The sequence below is a fragment of the Mixophyes fleayi genome, chromosome 11 (assembly GCF_038048845.1).
Source record: "Mixophyes fleayi isolate aMixFle1 chromosome 11, aMixFle1.hap1, whole genome shotgun sequence".
NCBI lineage: Eukaryota > Metazoa > Chordata > Amphibia > Anura > Limnodynastidae > Mixophyes > Mixophyes fleayi.
In genome coordinates, this window is record NC_134412.1 from 17,224,382 (window position 1) to 17,251,008 (window position 26,627).

The 26,627-nt window shown below is 42.5% G+C and overlaps 1 protein-coding gene across 1 annotated transcript in view; it reads left to right on the forward strand.

The window, feature by feature from the left end:
- Positions 1–933: 933 nt before the first annotated feature.
- The window catches only part of TMEM145 (transmembrane protein 145), a 39,847-nt gene continuing 14,153 nt past the window's right edge, over positions 934–26,627 (forward strand). The window contains exons 1-7 of the mRNA XM_075191050.1: positions 934–1,305; positions 22,891–22,965; positions 24,044–24,121; positions 24,202–24,288; positions 24,492–24,593; positions 24,826–24,910; positions 25,544–25,615. Of these exons, the coding sequence (XP_075047151.1) occupies positions 1,207–1,305; positions 22,891–22,965; positions 24,044–24,121; positions 24,202–24,288; positions 24,492–24,593; positions 24,826–24,910; positions 25,544–25,615 (598 nt within the window). The 5' untranslated portion in view covers positions 934–1,206. The remainder of the gene's footprint in view (positions 1,306–22,890; positions 22,966–24,043; positions 24,122–24,201; positions 24,289–24,491; positions 24,594–24,825; positions 24,911–25,543; positions 25,616–26,627) is intronic.

The following is a 26,627-nucleotide window of genomic DNA, read 5'->3' on the forward strand; positions in this document are numbered from 1 at the left end:
CCCCCCTCTGTATACACACAGATCCCCCCCCAGTATATACACAGCCCCCCCTCTGTATACACACAGACTCCCCTTCCCCCTCCTGTATATACACAGATCCCCCCCCAGTATATACACAGATCCCCCCCCCAGTATATACACAGATCCCCCCTCCTGTATATACACAGATCCTCCCCAGTATATACACAGCCCCCCCTCTGTATACACACAGACCCCCCTTCCCCCTCCTGTATATACACAGACCCCCCCCCAGTATATACACAGATCCCCCCCAGTATATACACAGATCCCCCTTGTATATACACAGATCCCCCCCCCAGTATATACACAGATCCCCCCCAGTATATACACAGCCCCCCCTCTGTATACACACAGACCCCCCTTCCCCCTCCTGTATATACACAGATCCCCCCCAGTATATACACAGATCCCCCCCCCAGTATATACACAGATCCCCCCCCCAGTATATACACAGATCCCCCCTCCTGTATATACACAGATCCTCCCCAGTATATACACAGCCCCCCCTCTGTATACACACAGACCCCCCTTCCCCCTCCTGTATATACACAGACCCCCCCCCCCAGTATATACACAGATCCCCCCCCAGTATATACACAGATCCCCCTTGTATATACACAGATCCCCCCCCCCAGTATATACACAGATCCCCCCCAGTATATACACAGCCCCCCCTCTGTATACACACAGACCCCCCTTCCCCCTCCTGTATATACACAGATCCCCCCCAGTATATACACAGATCCCCCCCCCCAGTATATACACAGATCCCCCCCCCTGTATATACACAGATCCCCCCCCAGTATATACACAGATCCCCAACAGTATATACACAGCCCCCCCCCCAGTATATACACAGCCCCCCCTCTGTATACACACAGACCCCCCTTCCCCCTCCTGTATACACACAGCCCCCTCCTGTATCCGATGTCTCCGCAGTGCTCGCCCCCGTGTCCTGTGCCTGCGCTCTGCTCGGTTCTCCCGGTACCGCCTCCCCGCTAACCCTCCCCGGTGATGCGTCCCGGAGTTGCTGTTGTCCGGATCTCCCCGCCGGGTCTGCATCGGTGACCGGTCCCCGCACTGCTCATCCCGGCACTGCTGCATCCTCCGTCCGTCCGGACCCAGCTCGGTGCTGCGGTGTCCCAGCCCCCCCTGGCCGGTCCTTACCGACCGCAGGTGCCGGTGATGGGGCCCCCAGCGGGCCCCGGGCTGTTCCTGCTCCTCCTCGGCTCCCTGCGGATCTGTGCAGCCAAATATGTGCGAGGTAACCTGAGCACCAAGGAGGTAAGAGGGAACTATATATATGTGTGTGTGTGTATATGTGTGTGTGTGTATATATATATATATATATATATATATATATATATATATATATATATATATATATATATATATAATGTGTATTAGTGTGTGATATACCTATATAATGTATATAACTGTGTGTGTGTGTCCATGGATACATTAGTAACATTGTTGTCTATTATTATTTACAAATACTGTACAAAAACATCAATTATTTATTTTAAGTAACAAGTCTGCCTTAGACACACCACAGTGCCTGTGAAGATAACATTGACATTACAGGCCCCTTTAATACAATGCTTTGGGTACAAATCTGGAGAATAGTGAATAGTGAACCCTGGTCTAAGTCAGTGTGGCTCCAAGTTATGTCCAGTGATCCACAAATAAATAACTTTGCCTGGATGATAGAAAAGGTTTTGGTGAAAGACAAAGTCAGATAAAGCCATGTATTGTGTAAAGGTTGCAGGATTCATATAAAAGCAGATAAATAAAAGTTATCTGATGGTAGAAAACAGCTTTACGGGCCAAGACCTATAAATTGTATCATTGAGGTCTGTGCAGCTATAGCACAGTTCATGTGTGATGCTCATATAACACAATGGATCCTATTTTTGACAGCTAAACTGCAGCTAATGGGCCTAAAATGTGCTCTGTGCATACATTACATTTCTGTTTTGTATTTTGTTTGAAGACACCATACAGTATTTATACTTAGCAATGTTAAAGTGTACCATCACCTACATCAAACGGAGGTCTTGATGAGAATATATTCTATCCAGCTTACAAAATGACTGCCTCCAATTTTTTTGTTTGTTTAACACAGTGGTCAGGGAACAGGGGTAAATTACCCCAAATGGGGTAAAAATGAAATTCCTGGGGGTAATGCTGCCGATTCACATGCTGCCAGTTGGATTGTAGACCCCTTTAAATGTGAAATTGCTGTTGTACCAGAAGAGCCTCAAGGGTTGGCAGAGGCACTGCTTGATTTTCGATGCAATAATGAAGCACGTATTGCATTTAAAAACAAAGCAGATCTGTCATATTTTTGGATGTCAACAGCTGCAAAGTCATTCAAAATTGCATATGAGGAGGCAGTCAAAAAGTTGCTGCCTTTTGCAACAACCTACCTTTGGAACAAGGATTTTCCACTCTAACGAACATAAAAACAAAGCAGAGAAATTGATTGGACGCTGAAGATTGTATCCAAATTGCTCTGACATCAAAATGCCCCAATATTGATTCTCTCATATATAAAAAAGAAGCAACATCATTTCTCCAAAACCTGAAGTTTTGAAGTTGAAGCTTTCAAAGAAATTTTAAATAAATTCAATAAAATTTTGAATTCCAATAAGCGTATCTAAATATATTTTGGGATAAAAGGTAAAAAAAGTTCCCTGACCTTTGGTTTAACACATGTTGACATAATTTGGTTTATTAGCTAAACACATAATCTCTCCACCGTGTCTCTATAATATCATTTGTGTGATTATACCAAGCAAGTAAAGTTGTATGACATTATTATCAGTACCACAGCTCGGACCTAAGACAGTGTTTTAGTTTTGGCATTTCTCTGTTAAAGGCCATCTGTCATGCTATGGGGTAATGTCATGTGAGCCATTAAAATACTGACTTTTAAATGCACGTCTTACTTGTTGAAGCACTGATACATGATAAGGAATAGAGGCTGGGAACTTGTTTTAATACACTCTGCAAGTGCTAACGCCAAGTCTCAGTTTATTGCTATGTATCAGTCAGTGCTGATGTGATTAAGCAACACAGTTAAAATCTGGTGTTAATTGCTTGTGTGACGTTACCCTTAAACTTCCTTGTTGCACAAACCGCCTGTGATCCTGGGTACCTGGATAGGTACCAAATATTTCATGGAGAGGGATCTACCTGGGGTTTGTAAGCTGACAAGATCAACATATAAATCATGGATGGGTTTAAAAATACCTCTGCCACATGGTTGCATTAAAACAGCATTGGTTCTTGGTCTGTCTGTGTGCTAACGTGTTTTTTTACCTATGTCCCTGATTAATCAATTGATCCGGTCAGCTTACAGTTTACAGGACAGTTCACGGGTCTTGTCAAGCATCTAATTTGCATACTTCAGCCATAGACAATAAAGACATTGACTATTGACAGGTGAAAGCTGAGCTGGAGTGAAAGGTGTTTCCTAAAAATGCATGAAAAGAAAAGTTAAAAAAAAAGGGAGACGGAACCTTACGGCCATTATTATCATCATCATTTATATAGCGCCACTAATTCCACAGCGCTGTACAGAGAACTCATTCACATCAGTCCCTGCCCCATTGGAGCTTACAGTTTAAATTCCCTAACACACACACACATTTGTGTCCCAGCACTATATAGCAGAATTTGGCTCTCTGTGGCTCTCCAGGTGTTTTTGGACTACAAGTCCCAGCATGCCTTCAGAGCCTATTAATGAATAAATATACTGACTAACAGCAGATATTTATGCTGTAGGTTACCTGTAGCTCAAGTCTTTCCTGCAAGAATAACCAGCATCAGTACATACAGCGCAGTATCTTCCTCTATATGGAAAAATCATCTTGTCCAGCCAGTAAAGATTGAGAATATAGAACAGATTGGTATTTATTAATCATTTGTCCCGGTTAAAGTCCGAGACAGTTACCTCTTTCGTGGTATTGTGACACAAGTTTAATCTTTTGTGTTTTTATGTATCTCTTTTGTATTCTCTTTTTTATACTGCATTTGTTTATAAGTGTTAATTAAATGTAGTCCTCCCACAATGTGTTACATTGGATTATGTGTGCAGGTTTATTAGGCCTTAATATGAAACTACTAGTGTCAGTCTTCATTGTATTGAGTCCCCCTCACTTCCTGGGCTAGATTTACTAAACTGCGGGTTTGAAAAAGTGAAGGTGTTGCCTATAGCAACCAATCAGATTCTAGCTGTCATTTATTTAGTACATTCTACAGAATGACAGTTAGAATCTAATTGACAGTTTAGTAAATATACCCCTCTTTCTCATCTGTTCATTTCCATAAAGCCACTTCAGCTCGGACCACAGTGCACATTGTGGATGTAAATTGTAATGGATGACGTTTGTGTTTGAAGTTTCGGAAGTGACCCACAGTTTCCTGTATTTTTCTCCTACCTTTTGGGGGATTTAGTTTCACTTTACTGTTGGCATAAATACTTTGGTCATCATCATCATTATTTATTTATAGGGTGCCAGAGATTCTGTAGTGACAGCCAATCTTTACAGCAATGACATACATGAATGTTATAAGCATGAACAGTAAGCATGAGAACAGATAAGCATAATACCGATATGAACACAATTACACATGATAGCAATGTCATGTACAAGTCAAGAATGAGTCAGGTGTGAACAATACAGATACAGGCACGAATACGGTGCGTGTGAGTAAACAAACAGCATAGCACAGCAAGAGATATGACAAAGGGCATACCAGGTATATGGACAGTGGATGAATTGTAAATTTAAAGGGGCGCTGCATTTTCCCCTAGTAAACGGTCTGTTCTTCAGAGGCTGCGTAATTTGTATGATCAAGCCTGAGGATGATGGTGGGACTTTCCGTTCTTTATCCGTACCTTACAACTGTCCCTCATTTGGGTCTTTCCAGTCTCTTGTTTCCTTCCAGATGTCAATTTTTTGCATTTTGTGACATTCCACGGTGTCCAGGAATTGTAATCATCCTCTGAATCATTTTTGTAGTAGAGTTTCTATTACATAATTATCACTTAGAAAATATTTTTTGGGGGAAAATATATCATCACCATCAGTTATTTATATAGCGCCACTAATTCCACAGTGCTGTACAGAGAACTCATTCACATCAGTCCCTGCCCCATTGGAGCTTACAGTCTAAATTTCCTAACATAAACACACAGACAGAGAGACAGAGAGAGAGCCTCTAGGGTCAATTTTGATAGCAGCCAATTAACCTACTATTATGTTTTTGGAGTGTGGGAGGAAACTGGAGCACCCGGAGGAAACCCACGCCATCACAGGGAGAACATACAAACTCCACACAGATAAGGCCATGGTCGGGAATTGAACTCATGACCCCAGTGCTGTGATTCAGAAGTGCTAACTACTAGGCCACTGCGTGAGACGCCAGACTATGCGCATTATCATCTGCACTTTATGGTGCCTACATTTTGGTAATTGTAAAATGGTTCACACAAAGCGTGGCTCCAAAATTATATACTATGCATCAACCCCTTTTTTGCACACCAATAACTTACAAACGTACTACATTTGACCAGTGCAGATCCCACATGACCGGTCAACAGCACACAGCACCCTCGTTACCAGTAAACAGAGACCCTAATACATATGTTACTGGTGCTGCTTCTACAGACATTGTCATCCAATATTAATGATTTGCAATGCTGTGATTGGTGGGAATGCTGGCTGACGGGTTGTCATCTACAGCCAATTGGAGTGAGTCCCAATAGTCTGGCTTTTGGGAATTAAAGAGTATAGGCATCTAGCAATCTTACATGCTCTTAAAATTCTGACTCTTGAAAACATTGCAGTAGAAATTATTTTTACACCTGTTTGTAATGTGTTTTTTGCATGCACAGGAAATGTACTAATATCTAGTACACTTATCTTATGTTTACATTTTTATATAGTGTTTAGGGTGGTTTAATGCTGGTTTCTATTGCTATCCATCCAAACCTATAATGTGTCTGCAGCAAAAATGCAGCAGGCTATGATTTCACCCTCGTGTGATCTCAACATACCAACTCTCATTGATTTCATTTTTCATCTGTTCTTTATCGTCTCTTTTTATGTTTGCAATTTGCAAACCACAGCAAGTCTGCATGAAAACCGCCAGTGTGCGAGCAATTTTGATATGCGTAGTAGATATACTCAAAATAGAATATTTTATTGATTCTCCACAGAAACTTACGTTACATTATAATATTATATATACCACCATCGGTTTAGTTAAGGTTCGGCTCAGTCTTCCAATATTACATTTATTTTCAGGGGTACCCATAAGACACATGGAAGGGAGATATTGAATAAGATATATTTTGGTTTTTTTTTCAGGGGAATCTTCCAAATTTAAAATAAAGCAATTTTAAAGTTAAAGATGGACTTTTTCACACATTTTTCAAGTTGTAATTTTAGCCACATAAAGACGTAGAGTCATTTTATCCATGAACCTTGGCTTTTGGGCTGGATAGAAGCATACTTGCCAACCTTATGTTGGCCGGGTCCAGGAGTTCCTGGAGGACACGAGGGGTGTATGGACGGAGGGGGCGGGGCTTCGCGAATCGCATCATTTTTGCCCCGCCCCAGTGACGTGATGCCTGTTTGTGGTAAAAAGACCCCAAACAAGCATTACGTCACTGGGGCCGGGGCCAAAATGACGCAAATCGCGAAGTACCGCCCTCTCCCTATATATGCCCGCTCTAATTTAGTAAAGTGGACAGATGCGGGAGAATCGCCAGCTATTCCGGGAGACCTACCGGAATTCGGGAGTATCCCAGACATTCCGGGAGAGTTGGCATGTATGGATTGGAGCCGTCCTCAGGGTGAGATAAGGGGGTCTCATGTTGGTGGACCCATGGTCTCAAGGATCCTGTGTCTATTTTTGCAAAAACTTATATTATGAAGGAACTTTTGATGAAGAAGGCTTTACTCGCCCCAAAACCCAATAAAAATGATTGCTATAAGCTTATTTTTACTAATTAGATGTAGAGATATAACATTTTTCAAACCCTTCTCTTTCTGGACCTTGGAACAAAAAGTTTGTTAGACAAATCTTTGCATTGATCAGTAATATACTATATTTATTCATATAAAAGTGGTCATCTGCCTTTTCTAAACAGTAAAGAAACCTAGGGGTATATTTACTAAACTGCGGGTTTGAAAAATAGGAGATGTTGCCTATAGCCAGAGCCGGATTTAGACCTCATGGGGCCCTAGGCAAGATACTGGTTTGGGGCCCCCTCCCTGAAAAAATCCATAGCACTATAGTTTTTTAGCATAACATATACCCCTTCAGGGGCTGACTGGCAGACTTTAGCCCGGGGGGCAAGCATATAGCACTGGCCTATAAGTAGCGGCCCATTTTTAAAGGGTGGTCTCACCGCCGGCCCTGGGAGGGCCCTCTGGGGACCACTGGGCCCTAGGCAATTGCCTAGTGGTAAATCCGGCCCTGCCTATAGCAACCAATCAGATTCTATCTGTCATTTTGTAGAATGCACTAAATAAATGATAAATAGAATCTGATTGGTTGCTATAGGCAACATTTCCACTTTTTCAAACCTGCTATTTAGTAAATATACCCCCAGGTCTTTATGAAAGGAACTTGAAACCAATACGTAAACAATTCGAACATGAGAACGTTTCCAATCTAAAAGTTAATGGAGCGAACGGCAACAACACTAAAATGTACACAGGAAATCTCCTTCTATGTGAAACCAGGGTCTTACCTCCAACTAGTTTAAGTGATGAACATAGATTACAGCTTTACGACACAGCCATTCAGATAAATGCCTCATCAATTAGGTAAATAACAATGTTTTAATTGACATTTTGCAAGAAAACAACGTGTGTATTTAAGCAGCCAATGCCGGTTGTTTCAATCCTTGGGAGTTATGTTCTATTCCTGAACACAGGCTCAATAATCACAATTCAGTAAAAAAATAGCGAAGTCAAATAACTAAATGTCATATTGATCTCTTGCACTATAAAAACAAACCTAATGGCATTTCAGTGATGGCCTCCACTGGGAAGCTTAATGTTAGCTTAGGATTCCTGGTACGTAAAATATTTTTTGGAAACCGTGGGTTCAGCAGCTCCAGTGTGTTCATGGTCCCATCGGAATAATAGACATTGTTTGAGAACTAGTATTAAACAACTTGAGCTCCGTTCTCTCCATTACACCGAGTACGTTGGACGTGAACAGGTGAAATATGCTTTTGAGCTTGTGAGCACGGACATCTTTATAAGCGTCTCTCCTCCGTTGCGTCACTTCATGGACCAGAGACAGATGTTCTCGTAGAGACCATTGATTTTTATGGAGAAGTGCAGCGACGGTATTCAGAAGCGCCACAGTGGACAACAGAATGGAATAAAATATAAGATTTTCTATTTCTTCAATCCGTGCCCAGTCGTTTGGTCTGGTAAACGCTTTAGGGCGCACATACTTGCCTACTCTCCTGGAATTTAAAGGAGGCTCCCGAATTTCGAGGAGCCCTCCCGGATTCCCAGAAGAGCAGGCAATCTCCCTGATCCGAGTGGAGGGGGGGGGGGGGGGGGCGTGGTGATGTTGTTGCCTCATAGCTCCGCCCCCTGGTATGAAATGACGCTATTGCATCATTATGCCCCACCCCCGCTATGCAATGCCACAAATTTTGCCATTGTATAGTAGGGGCGTGGCTAAGGTGACGCAACAACATCACCACACCCCTTTCTACCCCCTGTCACATGACCTGTCCTCCGGTATATCCCGGTTACAAAAATATGGGCACATTTAGAGGTGGAGGAATTTGAGATTTGAACAAAGGTAGAAAAGGCGAATGTAAAATTTCTGTCTACATGTTTAAACAGATGTATCGTCACATGCATCCAGTTTAAGAACAGAAACACTTGTGCCCAACGTATGCCAGGCTTACTTATACCCCATGATAGCATAGAACTGTAACATGACAGTGTTAGTAGTAAATAGGTCACATTAACCTATTTGTGCACAATATACAAGAGTAAATAGCATACCTCCCAACTGTCCTGATCTTGGCGAGCCATTCCTGAATCGTGGGCCTCAAAAGGGGTGGGGCTTCTGTAACAAGGGCGGGGTTTTACCTAAAGTGGGTGGGCTTCTTGTGTCCTAATTCTCCATGTCTCAGTGTTGCATACCTCCCAATGGTCCCAATTTTGGATGTACATCACATCCCAATTTAGAGGGCTGCAAAAGGGGCGGGGGCCTAACAGGAAAGTGGGTGGGGTTTAATATAAGTTTGCAGATTTGTGGGTGGGTTTTGGGCAGAACTGGGGGTGGGGCTTATTTTGTCCCACTTTTGGGATTCCAAATATTTGGAGGTATGAAATAGTGTCTTGGTAGTTATTAAAAAAAATGTTCAAACATCTGGGGGTAAATGTATCAAGCTGAGAGTTTTCCGGCGGGTTTGAAAAGTGGAGATGTTGCCTATAGCAACCAATCAGATTCTAGTTATAATTTTCTAGAATGTACTACATAAATGATAGCTAGAATCTGATTGGTTTTTTAAACCCACCGGAAAACTCTCAGCTTGATACATTTACCCCCTGCTGTTTTTTCCTTTTAAACATCAATCAAGTAGGTAATACAATTAGGCAGGAGCTGCACCACTAAGTACTATCAGCCAATCGGGAGCGGCTACATAGGCATTAGCAATGCATATTGTTGTACTAGCTCTCCAATACTCCAATGCCGACGTCTCTGCATTACGAGTGGTGAGACCAAGCTTTTCTCTGTTCACTTGTCATAACTCACAACAGAAGAGAGACAAATTAAGATGATGCCCTGGTGCCCATAGCCATAAATAGTTGTGATGCGAAATTCCAGGATTTATTTAAAGCCCTCTCCATCGTTACATCATTATGTACAGCATCTTCTGTACTTCACATCCTCGTTGCTTCTTATCATCGCTCAGCACCCGGTCCCTCGATGACGCGCAGAAAGTAGGCGATGTACAATTAATATATTTTTCATTATATAAAGACTTTGATAAACATTGCACATCTTGCTGCCAGTTTGTCGTCCATTTCTTCTAGATAACATTCTCTTAATTAGCTCTTTGCTGATGTTCAGATACGCCTGTCTCAGTGACTCGTTTCAGTCTAGTTAAGGACGTGTTATTTTCGTTTCTTTTTCAGCCTACAAAATAAAAGGTGAACACGCGTGATAATAGGTGCAGGCTTGTGAGACTTTTCCCCCACCGACCGAAATGTCCCTGTATGTTGAACACAGAGGAGGTCATTTATAATTGGATGGTCAGCGCCTTTTAGGGCAAAGGCCATTTTATACTCTGTTTTGATGGGACTATATCATACTTGCCGACATCTGAGATCTGGCTGCTGTGTCCTGGGGGCGTGACCACGGGAACTGCGCCATTAGGCCCCGCCCCCTGCGACACAACACCATTGTCAGCCTATTACAACAGGAGGATGGGGCCAGGATGACACGATTCATTGTATTTTGCGTCGCTAAGCCCCGCTTCCACCCACTTCACAAAGGAAATGGGCAAGAACCGGGAGAGTAAGCAGATATGGAGTATATCATACCTCCCAACATTTGGGTAGGCAGCATCGGGATTGGGAAGGGGGGGTGGACACTGCATCATGGGGGCGTGGCCACACCCGGGGGCGTATCTATACACTTGGGGGGCGTGTCTAGCTCTTTTGATGCTCCACCCTGCTTCGTTCTCTCTCCCACTTCCAAACCCCTTCATTGCCATGCGCACCAGTGCTCACGGCGCCCGTCCACCATACATCTGCCATGAGAGCAGCAGTGAACAGAATACCTCCCAACTTTCCCACAGATAGGGACAAAGCTGTCCCAATCATTATTGGAGAGAGTCCTCAGATTGGGACTGTCCTGCCTAAATCGGGACAGTAGGGATGTATGCTATGTTGTTCTGGGTTTTACCCCTGGGTGCACTGGTTTGTGTTTTTAAGATGGTGTCTTTTGCAAAGAGGATTTTTTTTGTTTTGGATACTCAGCAGTTTGGGGTGTTACTTAACATTAGCTTTAAGGGGTATAGATACGGTGAATTTCTCTAAATTGCGTGATTTTGCTGCGATTTTTCACGGTGCAGTGAAAGGCTTTAATCTAAAGACCGCTGGGTAGATTTATCAAACCTTCTAAAACGGCAAAGTGGAGATGTTGCCCATAGCAACCATTCAGATTCTAGCTATCACTTATCCAGTACATTCTAGAACATGATAGCTACAATCTGATTGGTTGCTGTGAGCAACATCTACCATTTTCCTTTTTAGAAAGTTTGATAAATCTACCCCCACGTCTTTATTTCCCGTTTGCGGGTCTTACGCATAGTCTGGTAGCAGTAAGGCTCTTCCAAATTTACTCGTCCCTGTTTCGTCAAGCAATGCTATGTATTGTTCCAAACAAATAGGCACATTGCCCATTTTTGCCGTGGAGCGCTGACTGGTCGCTGTGTGTGTGGAGTCATGTGACTTTGTATTTTCTAGATCTACCTATCCAGAGCGAGCGAAAAAAAACTTATCCCAAAGATCATTTTGGGTCCACTATTGCTGTGATGAAAATAGAATTAACACTAAAATATAATATAGATTAGTAGATATACATAATAACAAATAAATAAAACTATAAATGAAAATAACTTACTAGTTAGTAGAACAAGAAATTATGGACTGAAATAGTGATGAAAAGAAACATTGCAAAAGTAAAGTGCAGGGGCAAACGCAGGATTTGTAGATGGGGGTTTCCACACCACGACACCAGTGGGCGTGACCAGCATGCATGGGGGCGTGGCTATAATTTTAGACAGTGCTTGGCTGCTCTCCAACTCTCCTTATCCCCATAATATACATGGGTAATGCTGCGTGCACTACTGTTAGGTGCACGCAGCTCTTTCTTTTCGAGCAGAGCCGTGTGAAGTGGGGGCAGGGTTCAGCCACCTCAATTATACAGTGTCCCAGGTTTGGAGGGGGGTTTCCAGGCACTAGAACCCCCCCCCCCTCGTTTTGCCTTTGAAGTGAATAATAGTGTGAAAGGTTGATGAAGAGGCTGCATGTAATGAATGTGTATGAGTCTGGTGGGAAATTTCAGTGGTAGCAAGCTTTTATTTGTCTGAATGTTGTATAGGTAGTAATTTAATATTTGTTAATAAAAATAAAAATTCTGTAATGACATATAGCGATAAAACAATCTAACTAGTGAAAGGAAATACTAAACACACCATGAAGGTAATCCCATAGTGTTTATCATGGGCTATAGCAAGATTGATCTCTATGAAATCAATAGTAATAACCAGACTATATCCAACCACACTCAGTCATGTGTATTACATCCATTATCCTTAACAACCTGTTACACGATCAATTCTTACCTGTTGTCAAATAACAAAACAATATTGTGCCAAAAGTATATTGCCGGAGAGTAGCAGGTCTGTGTTAATGACTATAATATCTATCTTTAATTTTTGTATTATTTCCTTTTTGACGATTTAAGGCCTTTTAATTTTATGACACGATTATTATTCAGTATGACCCCTTTCATCACCCACTACACTTTCATTCTGTTCCTTCCTAGTTCATCTACAGGCCCATCATTTAAAAAAATAAAATAAAAAATAAAATAAAAAATAGTTTCCACTTTATGCAATAAGACCAAGGATCCAGCCATACCCTGTGTCTCCGCTGTGTAATAAGGGTGTTGTTAGGTGGATTTTGGGAACACACAAACATGCAGGAGTTTAAAAGGGGTGGGACTACAAACCAATCAGAGCATTAGAAAGTTAACAGCAGTACCAAGTATTTCAGCCCTGTCATGTGCAGGGCCACCAATGGGGACAGGGGAGGGCGGGAGCCCAAGAGGACACATGGCTGGGGTTTTGATATAATTATAGTTGTAATTTTTTGGGGCCCGGAAAAATTTAAAAACCGCTGCCGTTGTTCAGTCGCGCAGCACCCGACGCCGCATGTGTCATGGCCACGTTGTCATGTGATATACGGGCCATGTGGCTGTCCACTTGTCGTGCAGAGTTGTCTTTTCACAAGGGAAAAGTTACAGCACTGTCTTCGCCTACAGCTGATCTCCTGACCTGCAGTAACTGGGGATACCCAGCACAGTGCTCACACCCACCACAGTAAGACAGCTGCTGTGGTTTACAATAAAAGTTCTACCTCTGCCCACAGTCATTTTTAAAGTGAGTGGGAGGGAAAATACCCTGGGAGCAGATTTCATGTATAAGCTGAGAGTCTGGTGGACAGAGGGAAGTCTGAATCTTTCATATTAATCACCATAACTCTCATCCAAATCTGCATGCGGCTCATAGTCCTAGAACACATACCATAGAGCACATACCATAGGGCACATACCAGAGGGCATCTACCATAGGGTACATACCAGAGGGCACATACCATAGAGCACATACCAGAGGGCATCTACCATAGGGTACATACCAGAGGGCACATACCATAGAGCACATACCATAGAGCACATACCATAGGGTACATACCACAGGGCACATACCATAGAGCACATACCATAGGGTACATACCACAGGGCACATACCATAGGGCACATACCACAGGGCACATACCACAGGGTACAAACCAGAGGGTACAAACCAGAGGGTACATACCAGAGGGCACATACCACAGGGCACATACCACAGGGCACATACCAGAGGGCACATACCAGAGGGCACATACCAGAGGGTACATACCATTGTACCTTCACTTCAAGTTTTGGAAGAGAGCATATAATTCTTATGAGGGACCCGGACATGTGTACGCAAATTTGAATCTAGGACAGATTCAAATTTGGCCACCAACCAGTCACAGACTCAGGGCCAAAATATATCTTAAAATATCGCAAAGAGCCATGCCCCTCAGACCTCTTCACATGGCATTAGATCTCCCCACATGCCATTTACGTGTATATCAGACTTCCCCACATGCCATCAGACTTCCCTACATCAAATCAGACTTTTCTATATACCCCAGACCTCCTCACATGCTCCCCAGTCCTCCCCACAGGCCCATTACATGCCGATCAGACATCCAAACATGCCATCAGACCTCTCCACATGCCCCTTACGTGCACATCAGACTTCCCTACATGCCATATAGATGACCATCAGACCTCCCTACATGCCGTATAGCTGTCCATCAGACCTCCCTATATGCCATCAGACCTCTCCACATGCCCCTCAGACCTTCCCACATGCCCCTTACATGCCAACAGACATCCCCACATGCCCACCAGACCACCCCACATGTCTCTTACGTGCCCATCAGACCTCCCTATGCCCTATAGATGCCCATCAGACCTTCCCACATGCCTTCAGACCAGCCCACATGCCCATCGACCCCCCCCCCACCCCACTCCCTCACCACATGCCTCTCACACCTCCCCCATATTCCTTCTCACCCTCCCACTTACCTCTACCACAGGAGCCTCTAGACACTGCGGCGCAGAGGAAGGAGGGGGAACACCCTGCACTCCCTCCTCCTCCTCCTCTGATTGGTTATGCTCCGCAGCGTTGTGCAGAGGAGGTCACATGACACAGAAGTCAGCTGCGGGTGGCCAATCCAGGAGCTGTGTTTTAGAAGTTCAAAGAGCGTCTAGTTGGCCACCAAGTAGGCACCATATAGGTACATTTGCTGCATAATGCAGCCAGTCTAATCATTTAAATATTTACAACAGCACAGAGTAGTGATGTGAGTCTCCATTCAAATTGTAGCTGGAAGATTGCGCACCTCTATATAAAGCAATCACACATCCAGCTCATTTAACACTGTGTATTTCCAACCAGAAAAAACTGGCGTTCTAGCACCGATCCCACAGTGACAGTTATCCATGATAGTAAATGCAAATTGCTGTTTCGCTGTCAGTGTGGAAAGTGTTTGTCATATGGGACATAGTCATTGTTCTGTACGGGAAGGGTTTATTGGCCTCAGACTTTAATGCTGTGTTTTAGTTGTTTGCAGGTCATGAAATATATTTCCTCCACTCTCTAAACATCGAGAGTAAGCTGTCCAAGGCGAATTACACTGCGCTGTGCCTGACGGATTACAGACGCTCTTCGGAGACCGTTTATTTATTTATGTGGTGGCGGGCTTGTTGGTTATCAACAGTTAATTAGGTCACACCATCTGCTTAGTAGATAGTATGTAATGTGAGATGGTTAGTGAAGACTACTTATATAACAGGATCGGCTGTACATACATGTATATATGTATATATGTACAGCCAAGTAGATGTCTGCTTTATAACTCTAACACTCCAACATATCCTGATCCACAGTGTGCAAAATGCTGTGCTCCCCAACTTAATTCTTTATTGCAATTACCTGCGCTAAATTAATTATTTGATAAGAAGGGTGTTTTGCTTAAACAACAATGAATACATTCAGCACAGGCACCTGTGATAGGAAAATAATTTGGACGTGTAGAAGGGGGAAATTTGGAGAGTTATTATCAGTTATCTTTACATATAGCTTAACGTGCTAACCGCTTGGTGGCTCAGTGGTTAGCACTTCTGCCTCACAGCACTGGGGTCATGAGTTCGATTCCCGACCATGGTCTTATCTGTGTGGAGTTTGTATGTTCTCCCCGTGTTTGCGTGGGTTTTCTCCAGGTGATCCGGTTTCCTCCCACACTCCAAAAACATACTAGTAGGTTAATTGGCTGCTATTAAATTGCCCTTAGTCTCTCTCGCTCTGTGTGTGTGTTAGGGGATTTAGATTGTAAGCTCCAATGGGGCAGGGACTGATGTGAATGAGAATGTACAGAGAGTACAGCGCTTCGGAATTAGTGGCGCTATATAAATAAATAGATGATGAACTTTAGTGTTCTTTTTTGTCCCTTTTTTTGTGGCAAATCCCTTTTTTGACAAGTACCTATTATTAATCTGTTGGTCTGTCTGGCTACCTATCGCCATGATGTGCAATACTTGTCTGGCAGCGGGCCGGAGACCCCTCACCTGCGGCCCGCAGCTTTCTGTGCCCAGTCTGAGATTCTGAGGGCAGGTGGGTGCATTTTGTGGCAAGCATGGTGGCCTATTGGTTAGCACTTCTGCCTCACAGCTCTGGGGTCATGAGTTCAATTCCAGACCATGGTGTTATCTGTGTGGAGTTTGTATGTTCTCCCCGTGTTTGCGTGGGTTTCCTCCGGGTGCTCCAGTTTCCTCCCACAATCCAAAAACATACTAGTAGGTTAATTGGCTGCTATTAAAATTGACCCTAGTCTGTGTGTGTGTATGTGTGTGTGTGTATGTTAGGGAATTTAGACTGTAAGCCCCAATGGGGCAGGGACTGATGTGAGTGTGCAGCGCTGCGGAATTAGTAGCGCTATATAAATAAATGATGATGATGAAGTGGTGTTATTTTGGATCAAATGGGGTGTCAGTGTACTGTAGAAAGTATGAAGGGGATGTGGGGGATTTTGGGATGAGTGATATGGGGGGCAGGGAGGTCATTTTGGGTCTGTTTTCTTTATTACTGAAATTAAGGGTAATGCGCGGCCCCATTTGAAGGTTACAGGGCGGCACACGCGACCTTTGGTGTGTATTCGGTTGTCCGTCACTCGGCTGTGTATAAGCCTCCTGAATATTTGTATATCTGGTGCGGCTAAGCTACGCAGTGCAGCATTTCACAAACACCGGCGTACAGCGATTGAATGTCACTTGTGATAAATGCAGTAATTTACACATGTAGAGCTAGCAGAAATGGGGCAGAGTTTATAAAGTAATTGAAACGGCTACACTCCGTCTTTGAAATTGGATAACCTCTCTTCATTAGACTCATTCTTTCTTTCCACGTTCATACAGTCTGTTAGTCACAATTTCCCAGGGACCAAATGTCACGGTGGAAATGAAACCAAAAATGAAGCATAAAATAGAGGCTTCTGGGAAATAATTACACGCTATCACGGTCTTTGCTTTGTCAGCACTTCCGTAAATTTGGGATTGCCGTGACACTGGTACCTGTGTAAGAAGGACTTTGTTGACTTGAGAGGCTCAGAGATGGGCGACCTTATTAGTAAAGAGAATAGAGGGGTTATTGCAATAAGAAAGGCTAGACAAATTCTAATGAGGTGCCCTAATTGGTGTATAAGGATATGTCTGAGGTCAATACAAAGATTGTCTAATTAACTTTTCATTCTGCGGCAACTGAAGGAAAGACCGTTTCACTATTAACAATGAAAGTAATTTGTCACTGGAAGGGGAGAGAGGCGAAGCTGTGAAACTCTCTACCAAGGGTAGAATAATATGTCTGGTACTTTATTAATATTATATATTCTCATATTATATATATTGCTAGCGCACATGCGGACCATTAAAGTCCTGGGTTTCTTTTAAGTACGTGTTTTTTAATGTGCTGACTGATAGTGATGACGAACACGACATAGTTTTTGTATTAAAAACTACACGTATGTATGCCATTAGCACAGAACATATGTGTGCGTGTAAGATAGGTTATAAAAACAGCATTCTATATACAGTACACATTAAGAACATCATGTGACATATTTACTGTTATAAAGTTTAAAAAATACTTTTTTTTATAAATATTTTTATGAATGATTTTAGTATTAAGAGTTGTTCATTTGTATTCTATTCTTTTTTGCGTGCATACAAGTTACGTGCATATTTTTTTTTTAAACGCAAGTTACGTTCACATTGCGTTTCAAAGATAAATCCGGTCAAAAGTATAGATGCCCGGATATATTAGATAATGAAAGCTGATGAATTAGATAACTCCATGGGGTATACTGTATTTTCTAAACTGCGGGTTTGAAAAAGTGGAGATGTTGCCTATAGCAACCAATCGGATTCTAGTTGTCATTTGTTTAGGACATTCTACAAAATGACAGCTAGAATCTGATTGGTTGCTATAGGCAACATCTCCACTTTTTCAAACCCTCAGTTTAGTAAATATACCCCCATGTGTTGCTGGCTCTGTGTCCAGTTCATTGATTTTAAGTGTGTTTTTTGTTAAAGGCAATCCACCGGATGAGTTTTCTCTTTTTTATGTACTTAATTTAAGGACTATGTGTCACATGACTGATTTTAAACAATTAAAAATATCATAACTATCATATGAACCCCCCCTCCCCCCCCGCAGATCTAGCTTACAATGAAGGTGGAGGGAGTGCACTGTGGCCCCCCTTCTTCCTCTGTGTGGCCCCTTTGAGGGTGAGAAGGCCGCTCCTGCGGCTCTCCAGCTTTGTCACGTTACCCATCACCGTTCTATAGGCTACTGGAATGTACCTTATGTAAAGTGTCTTCTCCTTAGTCTGAGAACGTGACGCCACCAAAAATAGACCGAGATGTGGGCTATCACTTCTGCAAAATTTCCCACAGAACGAGGCGTTGTGACAGCAACCAAATTTCAGATATGTGTGAAAATAAAACAACATTATCAGACTGTGAAGTATTATAGCAACCTTAAAGAGACGTTGCCATCGGAGATAACAAGAACAACCGACAATTTAAATAGAAAGCTGTGTGTAATTGATCCCTGTTTGGTTATAAGAGAATAATCGGATAAGTACAGTGGTTTGCAAACGTATTCAACACCCCTAGAAAGTCAACAGATTTGTCTGTATTACAACTTACACAGATTGTTCCAGACAGTATTTTTCTTACCAACCATGATCATCATCATCACCATTTATTTATATAGCGCCACTAATTCCGCAGCGCTGTACAGAGAACTCACTCACATCAGTCCCTGCCCCATTGGGGCTTACAGTCTGAATTCCCCAACACACCCATACACACACACACACACACACACACACACATACATACAGACAGATTAGGGTCAATTTGTTAGCAGCCAATTAACCTACCAGTGTGTTTTTGGAGTGTAGGAGGAAACCGGAGCACCCGGAGGAAACCCACGCAAACACGGGGAGAACATACAAACTCCACACAGATAAGGCAAGTCGGGAATTGAACTCATGACCCGAGTTCTGTAAGGCAGAAGTGCTAACCAATGAGCCACCGTACTGCCCTAATAGGCTTTAAAAGGACATTTTCAAACTCATAGTTCATTATTTGTCGGCAAATTTAAAAAAAGAAACGCAAATGCTACTTGCGTAACTATTCAACCTCAGTGCGGTGGAAGCTCTAAGTTTACACAGATGAAAGATATAGTCCTAACAATGGGCTTTCAATTAGCCTCTACCTGTGAATCATTAAAAAAAAAAGTAATCTTTAATGGATAACTTCAAATAACACTGGTCATACAGCGGATCTGAAGGAAAGCTGTGAAAATGAGGACCCAAGAGCATTTTACGGGATATATTTACTAAACTGCGGGTTTGAAAAAGTGGAGATGTTGCCTATAGCAACCAATCAGATTCTAGCTGTCATTTTGTAGAATGCACTAAATAAATGATAACTAGAATCTGATTGGTTGCTATAGACAACATCTCCACTTTTTCAAATGCGCAGTTTAGTAAATCTAGCCCCAAGGCCGGGTACACACTACAGGTTGTATCTGGCCAATCGCACGTTAAACGACCGTTCAGCCCGATATCGCATCATCGTGTACGCTGCAACAATGAACGATTATTGTTCCAAAGCTCATCGTATAGTTTCATTTGATTTTTAATCTGGACTAAAAATCTCGGTCAACGCTGGAACGATGTTGTTCCGATCCTGCAGTGTGTACGCACTCAGCACCGGCAGTGTCCATAGATCTCCATAGAGTTTACAGAGTCACCATCTTTTCAGCCGATGGTTAGGACAGATGAAGGTGTGATAGTATTTGTTACTAGCATTCGGTGCTCCCTCCAGGCTTTCACAATGTGGTTACCCGATGCAAATGGAATTCTATCGTAACTCTAGTAATGCCGGTAACAGCGGCAGTGGGTGAGCATTGTTACTAGTGTGTCACCCAGTGTACAGGCATATTACAACGCATCTAATTATGGGTATGAGACCTTAGGCTGCAGATTAAATGTCCCATTATAGATCTGGAAACCTACTGATTATCATTGTGAGAGCACTTGTCATTTTAGTGGTGGAACTGTAAAATCCTGCAGCTCCAAACAGAGAATCAAGCAAATAAAAAATATTATTTTTTATCTTGCATTTATTTATTAAGCGTGGTGCAACGTGGTGGCACAGTAGTTAGCACTGCTGCCTCACAGTCCCTATCCGTGTGGAGTTTGTATGGTCTCTCCGTGTTTGCGCAGGTTTCCTCCCACACTGCCAAAATTAACCATACTTGGGGTAGACCGCCCTCCAGGGTCCGCCTCTGTAAAGATGGTGGGGCGTTGACAATGATTATTTGGCAACGGGTTGTGGGCCACGATGAAGCGAAGCATGTCGGCCCACGCATTTATCCTTTCAACCTACGAATGTAGGTAAGTATGAAAGTGATCCTTGTCTGTGTGTGTTGTAGGGAATTTAGATTGCAAGCTCCAATGGCGCTGTGACTGATGGGAATGCTTACATATCCTCTGTACAACGCTGTGATTACACTATATATAAATAAGTGACGTTCTATAAATGAGTGATATTAATAATAATAAACAAAAAAAATGATATTGTTATTGATTAGAATTAGGGCCATCCTATTGGCAAGAGCACCTTGTAAATGGTGGATTATTTAAAAAAGTTATATATATATATATATATATATATATATATATATATATTGCTCATATGTCCTCTTTAATATGATGTTTATGTACAAGAAACATTTTTATAAATATTTACAAATAGTCCTTTAAAGACACTAACATTTTCACAATGCTGAGGTGTTAAACACTGACTAGGAAATCCAATCAAAAATGAAAATAAAGTGTCCCAATTAAAGTTTAATAAATAATAATAAAAAAATACTACCAATATATTATATTCCTATAGGCAGAAGAAAATGCAGGGGTTGCGTTGTGTGTGTGGCTATGAAGATGGGAAAAACGTATATTCTTCCTAGTTATAGCCCCCTTTCCACTGTATAATCCTGACAAGATAAAAAATTCACTTTTAGTAAGTAATAAAAGTTTTCATGGTATAACCACTGCACTGCAGGCATGTGACCTCTGCCCTCGCCCCTGTGGTGTACATAAATAAAGTATTTCCCATGATGCTTTTTGCCTCTACTTCAGTCTGTAGTGTCTAATATGAAAACTCTCCAGCTGTGTTATTATTATTATCCTTTATTTGTTAGGCGCCACAAGAGTTCCGCAGCGCCATACAATGCACAAACAATAGACAGTACAGGGTAAAATATTACTGAGCAGTAAACAAAAATACCAAAACTTCGGAAGCTCCAAGCAGGCTGATGCAGAAAAGACGGAGCAGAAGAGTAGGTAAGGAGACAGGAGGGAAGAGGGCCCTGCTCAAATGAGCTTACATCCTAAGGGAGGGTGAACAAGACTCAGGTACAAAGGGGACGGGAGGAGGGAGGGGAGAACAGGTTAGGAGGAAGGATGGTAGGCTTTGAGGAACAGGTGGGTTTTTAGTGCTGTGTTGTGAAACTACATTTCCCAGCATGCCTTGCCAGCCAAGGGGTATGCTCGAAGGCAACGAAGTTGGGGAGCCTCAGGTTGCCTATTCGAACATGCACGGAATGTTCTGCTTCTCTTATTCCCTCGTTCTCTATTAGATCTATAATTTTTGGGTTTCTTCCCAGTCTTGCAGCATTGTTGTCATGGAAACCACTGAGCTAGTTTCCTAGCAACTGTTGTTTGGTGGTGGTCTCCCAAGCATCAAATTGGGGGTCCAATCACCCCCCTAGTATACTTTCTCTAGTTTACACAACAGACCTTGGCTAAAAATGAATCTGTGATAACCACGGGGAAGCATTAGATATAGGAATTTGGAATGGAGGAGAGTAGATCGATGGTAGAGGGAGAAAAACTTTTATACGGTGAATATACAGCATGATCTGTCTTCCTGCATAATGTGCCTCAGTAATAAGAATGAGCAGAGCAGTATGAAACATGCCAGACCTCCCAACTGTTCTTTCAGTGTTGACATAGTCCTAACTGAGCGGGACAGTCGCCCAAAAACCCCGCCTGAATCAGGACAGTTTGCAGACTCTCTCCTAACTCTTCTTGCAGTTTTTACTACCTGCAGCTGTTGTTTGTGTCTTAAGCTCAGTTGTTTGTCTGGATACTGGATTGTTGGGGTCCTTGTTTGAATAAAGTATAGGTGCATGAACTATGGAAAGCCAAGTAATGAGCGAACACTTTAAGCCTCCCTCTTCCTATCCAGCCCCCGTATTTAAAAAAAAATACCTATGTTTAGTAAGTAGGCAAGCAGCCCAACATTAATAGAATTCACATTTAATAAATAGGCCTATATTCCCCCAACTAGCCCCAACATTAATTTATTAGTTTTCATATTTAATAAATAAACATATTTCTACCCATACCTGCCCAACATTAAATTAATAGTATCCGCATTTAATAAATAAAGCTGTTTCCTCCCAAATAGCCCAGCATTTAAATAATTAGGATTCACATTTAATAGATGGCCCTCCTTCTCGCAAACATCAGACCCATGTTCAATTAATAGCCCCCAAAACACCCCTGAAGCACTACATTTCCAGGCAAGGGAAGGGGGTTTCCGGTCAACTGGAAACCCCCCTCTAAGTGCACATGTGTAATAATACGTATTTTGCCACAAACACTTGTATCACACGTATTTCTAACACTGGATTTTAGGCTGAATTTGTGTTTTCGATGAACATGAGTTCTTGGTGTGATGTTTGGTCAATAATAAAATCTTTCTTTGACTGCAGCAAAGTGCTGAATTATCTGCTGCTAACAGTATCATTTATTTTAAATCAATATTTTCTCTTTTCAATCTCAGGACTGGGTTTTCCTGACACGATTCTGCTTCCTGTCAGATTTTGGACGTCTCGAATTCCGATTTAAATACCCGGAGGTGAGTGAGCTGCAAATCCTGCCCCTGTTGTATGCGATTATTCCTGTGTGAATCCGTCTCTATGTATAATGTAGATCAGCACATCATTAAGACACGCTGCACAGCTAATGTGCCCAACAAGGCTGGAATGTAATCAGTACAGATATTAGCACACATCTAAATATAGCAACTGTATATTCTACATATATAGTGTTACTAACTTGCCTACATGTCTACTGAATAATTGAAAGCAGTTCGTTATATCAGACTGACATTTCATAGTAAGCCGGGTATAAAGTTCAAAGTTGTTGTCTTATTGGGTCTTGTTCACTGGCCATAGGAGCTAACACTCTTCTAGTATTCTCTTCATAATAAAGAATTACTCTCTGGCTTTTATTTTCTAATAAGTGTCCAAACTTGGTGAACGAGGGGGAATAGTGCACAAAAAAGGTTTGCCCAGGCCCTTTAACATTTGGCACATAGGGTGTTAAGCAAAACAGAAAAGGTGCAAATTTGCTCCTGGACAAACCATATTGCAATGCAAGGGATGCAAATGCATTTATTTATATTTTCTTCTGCATGCAGGGAAAATACTAACATGCTTTTGTAACAAATAAACACTGGACATCTTCATTTTTACACTGGTCGTCCACTTTTCTGCAATGTTGTATAATGAGGGGGTTAACTCGGTGCATCTATATGTGGCTCTCCAGCCGTTGTGGAACTAAAAGTCCCAGCATACACAAGTCATTTCAATCCCTTGACTGTCCTTCTGAGCTTGTGACTCGGGCGGTTTCTCTTAAGCATCTTTTCATTGAAGGGTTTGTACACACAAAAAGAAAAATCTATAGCTGATGAACCCTATCTATTGAGCGGGCACAGCAAAAAAGATCCTGTCATTGTGAACGCTCCATCCGCCCACAGACGTAGCGATATGATGGTGTTCAAATCCAGAGCGATCAACTTATTAACAATCTACTGGACTGAGATCTTTTGGGTGGCTCATGGAATATGGTGGCATAGAGACAACATTGTGTGTGTGTGCGCATGCGTACGCACCTTTACATATCGGCCTCACTGTGATTCTTTCTCTATTCAGGCCAAATGCTGCCAGAACATACTGCTGTATTTCGACGACCCATCTCAGTGGCCGGCTGTATACAAGAAAGGGAACAAGGTCAGTTGGACCTGGGATGTGTCTCTGGGTATTTCTGTTAAGTGAAAGCTGTAGTGATGACACGGGCCTCTCCCTCTCAGGACTGCCTGATGAAGGAGTCTGTTATCCGACCGGAGAACAACCAGGTCATCAATCTGACCACGCAGTATGTCTGGTCGGGCTGTCAGGTGAGGTCCTCCGAGGTCACTATGCCTCTTCTCCCCTACTAACGCCAACCCTTTCTAGCCTACACTGTAAGCCTTCAACGTGACCTTGTTTCATCTAACCTTTTCTAGTTCCTTTAAAGCCTCAACCAACTTATAGGCTCTTTATTTTATATATTCGGTGTTATTAACTCTTTGCTTCACGTCTTCTGGCCCTCTACCCACAGGTAATAAAAGAAGCTGGGCAGAGCTATTTGAGCTGCAACAGTGGGAGAAGCTTCCGATCTGTCCGCGAGCGATGGTGGTACATAGCGCTCAGCAAGTGTGGGGTAAGAATGAGTAGACCAAGTGACGGGCGCATTCTGGGCTCTTGGGCAAAGTGACGGGTTATTGTCTACAGTAGACTCATTGCTAGGTATGAGTCATGGGGTTTCTGTAGGGCCCTAATGACGTTATTCTGTATCGTACAAGATGACTTGTCCTTATTTTGTTTCTTCTTGACGAATTGCCTTCTACTCTGTCCCAGCAGAGTTTTGTCTCTAACTCTGTCAATCTCTGTAGGGGGACGGGCTACAGTTAGAATACGAGATGACCCTTACAAACGGCAAATCCTTCTGGACAAGGCACTTCTCCGCAGATGAGTTTGGTCAGTATCTCGTCACCTATGGGTTTCTTGAGCTGTCCGTGGTGCTGATTTTACAGTAGGAGTTGGATCCACAGTGTTGCAGGAGACTCTGGAATTAACACAAAATGTGGTAGCAAAAAAAAAAAACCGAGCCACTAACGCACTACCAGTAATAAAGTAGTAATCTACTTAGGAGGCAAAAAAACCCAAGGATAATTATTGCTGGATTTCAGAAAATTAGCTATGTTAAGCACAGGCTCTCAAACTGGTGGCCTACAGTTCCGTATGTGGCCTTGCGAGATTCCCTGAAAACCACCGTAGAATTTATTGTACGATATCCTGTTCTTAGAATGAAATCCAGTTTGCAGTATACTTGTGACCCTTCTTACGCAAACAACGGGACATCACTGCTATAAGGAAAAATGCATCTTATGATACAGGAAAGATAAATTACAATTAGCTGGTTAGAAGGTTGTTTTTTTGTTTTAGCACTAGTGTATATTTCCAAAATGTACGTGATCCGTGGTGCCAACTTTGTGTTACCACAATCCCCTTACTCTGGCTGTCAGGGAATTGTTGAGTATTGTCCTAAATTCCCAAAGCTCCAGGTCCAGTGTGTAATGTGAACACTTTGTCTTTCTTTCTGCCGTTCAGGAATCCTGGAGACCGATATCACCTTTCTTCTGATCTTCATCCTCATCCTCCTCCTGTCATGTTACTTTGGCTGTGAGTATACATTGTGCATAGTGTGAGTTACTTCCTGTGTGTGATATAGAGTCTTGTTACCTCATTTGTGTGGTGTAACCTGTATAATTGTATACCATTGCCACTCCCTGGTGGTCCTGGTGGTCATGGATGATACCAGCACCAGGTGTATAAATATTCTTTAGGTATCTGTCCTCACACAAGCTCACGGATAGAAAATAAGAGTGAACAAGAGTCAGTCCAATTCTACTCTGAGACATGCAAGATCTCTGATCACAATGGGAGGGGATTAGACTGCCCCCCCCAGTGTTAAATTAACATTCAGCGTAGAAAGGAACTTTAGAGTGAAGTACCTATAAAACATAGATAAAACATGCTATACTGTTTGGACCCACCTGTTTTTGAGCATCTTGGACCAGATGATCTCAGTCTTCTCCAATAGCAGTGGCTTTTCCCATAAAGCAAGCATGCTTACTGCTACTTGATTGCCGCCAGGTCTTAATCACGAAGTCCTAGGCGCTCCTAATAAGGCAGTCAGGGAACCAGACAAACAAACTAAAATAGCATCATAAAAACAGATCAAAGGTAAATGGCAAAGGCAGGCGAACAATGGGAGTTTGAAACACAAGGGCATGTGCTACATCATATTGCACACTGGACCAGCTAGAATGCAAAAGTAAAAGTATTGAGTGGGCTATGTGTGTGGCAAGGTTGGTCAGAGGGTTGTTGTTTTGTGTTAGCTGTGTAGAGGGTGGTAATAGGGTAATCTAGTGAGAGTAAGATGGTGGTTGAGGAATATTATAAACTTGTCTAAAGAGGTGGGTTTTCAGAGAAGGTTTGAAGACTAGAGGAAAGTCTTACTGTGCGAGGGAGGGAATACCACAAAATGGGTGCAGCCCAAAAAAAGTCCTGTAACCGAGAATGGGAGGATGTAATGAGAGAGGAAGAGAGCGACAGATCTTGTGCAGAACCAAGGTGTCGAGTTGGGAGATATTTTGAGACAAGTGAGGAGATGTATGTTGATGCAAATTTG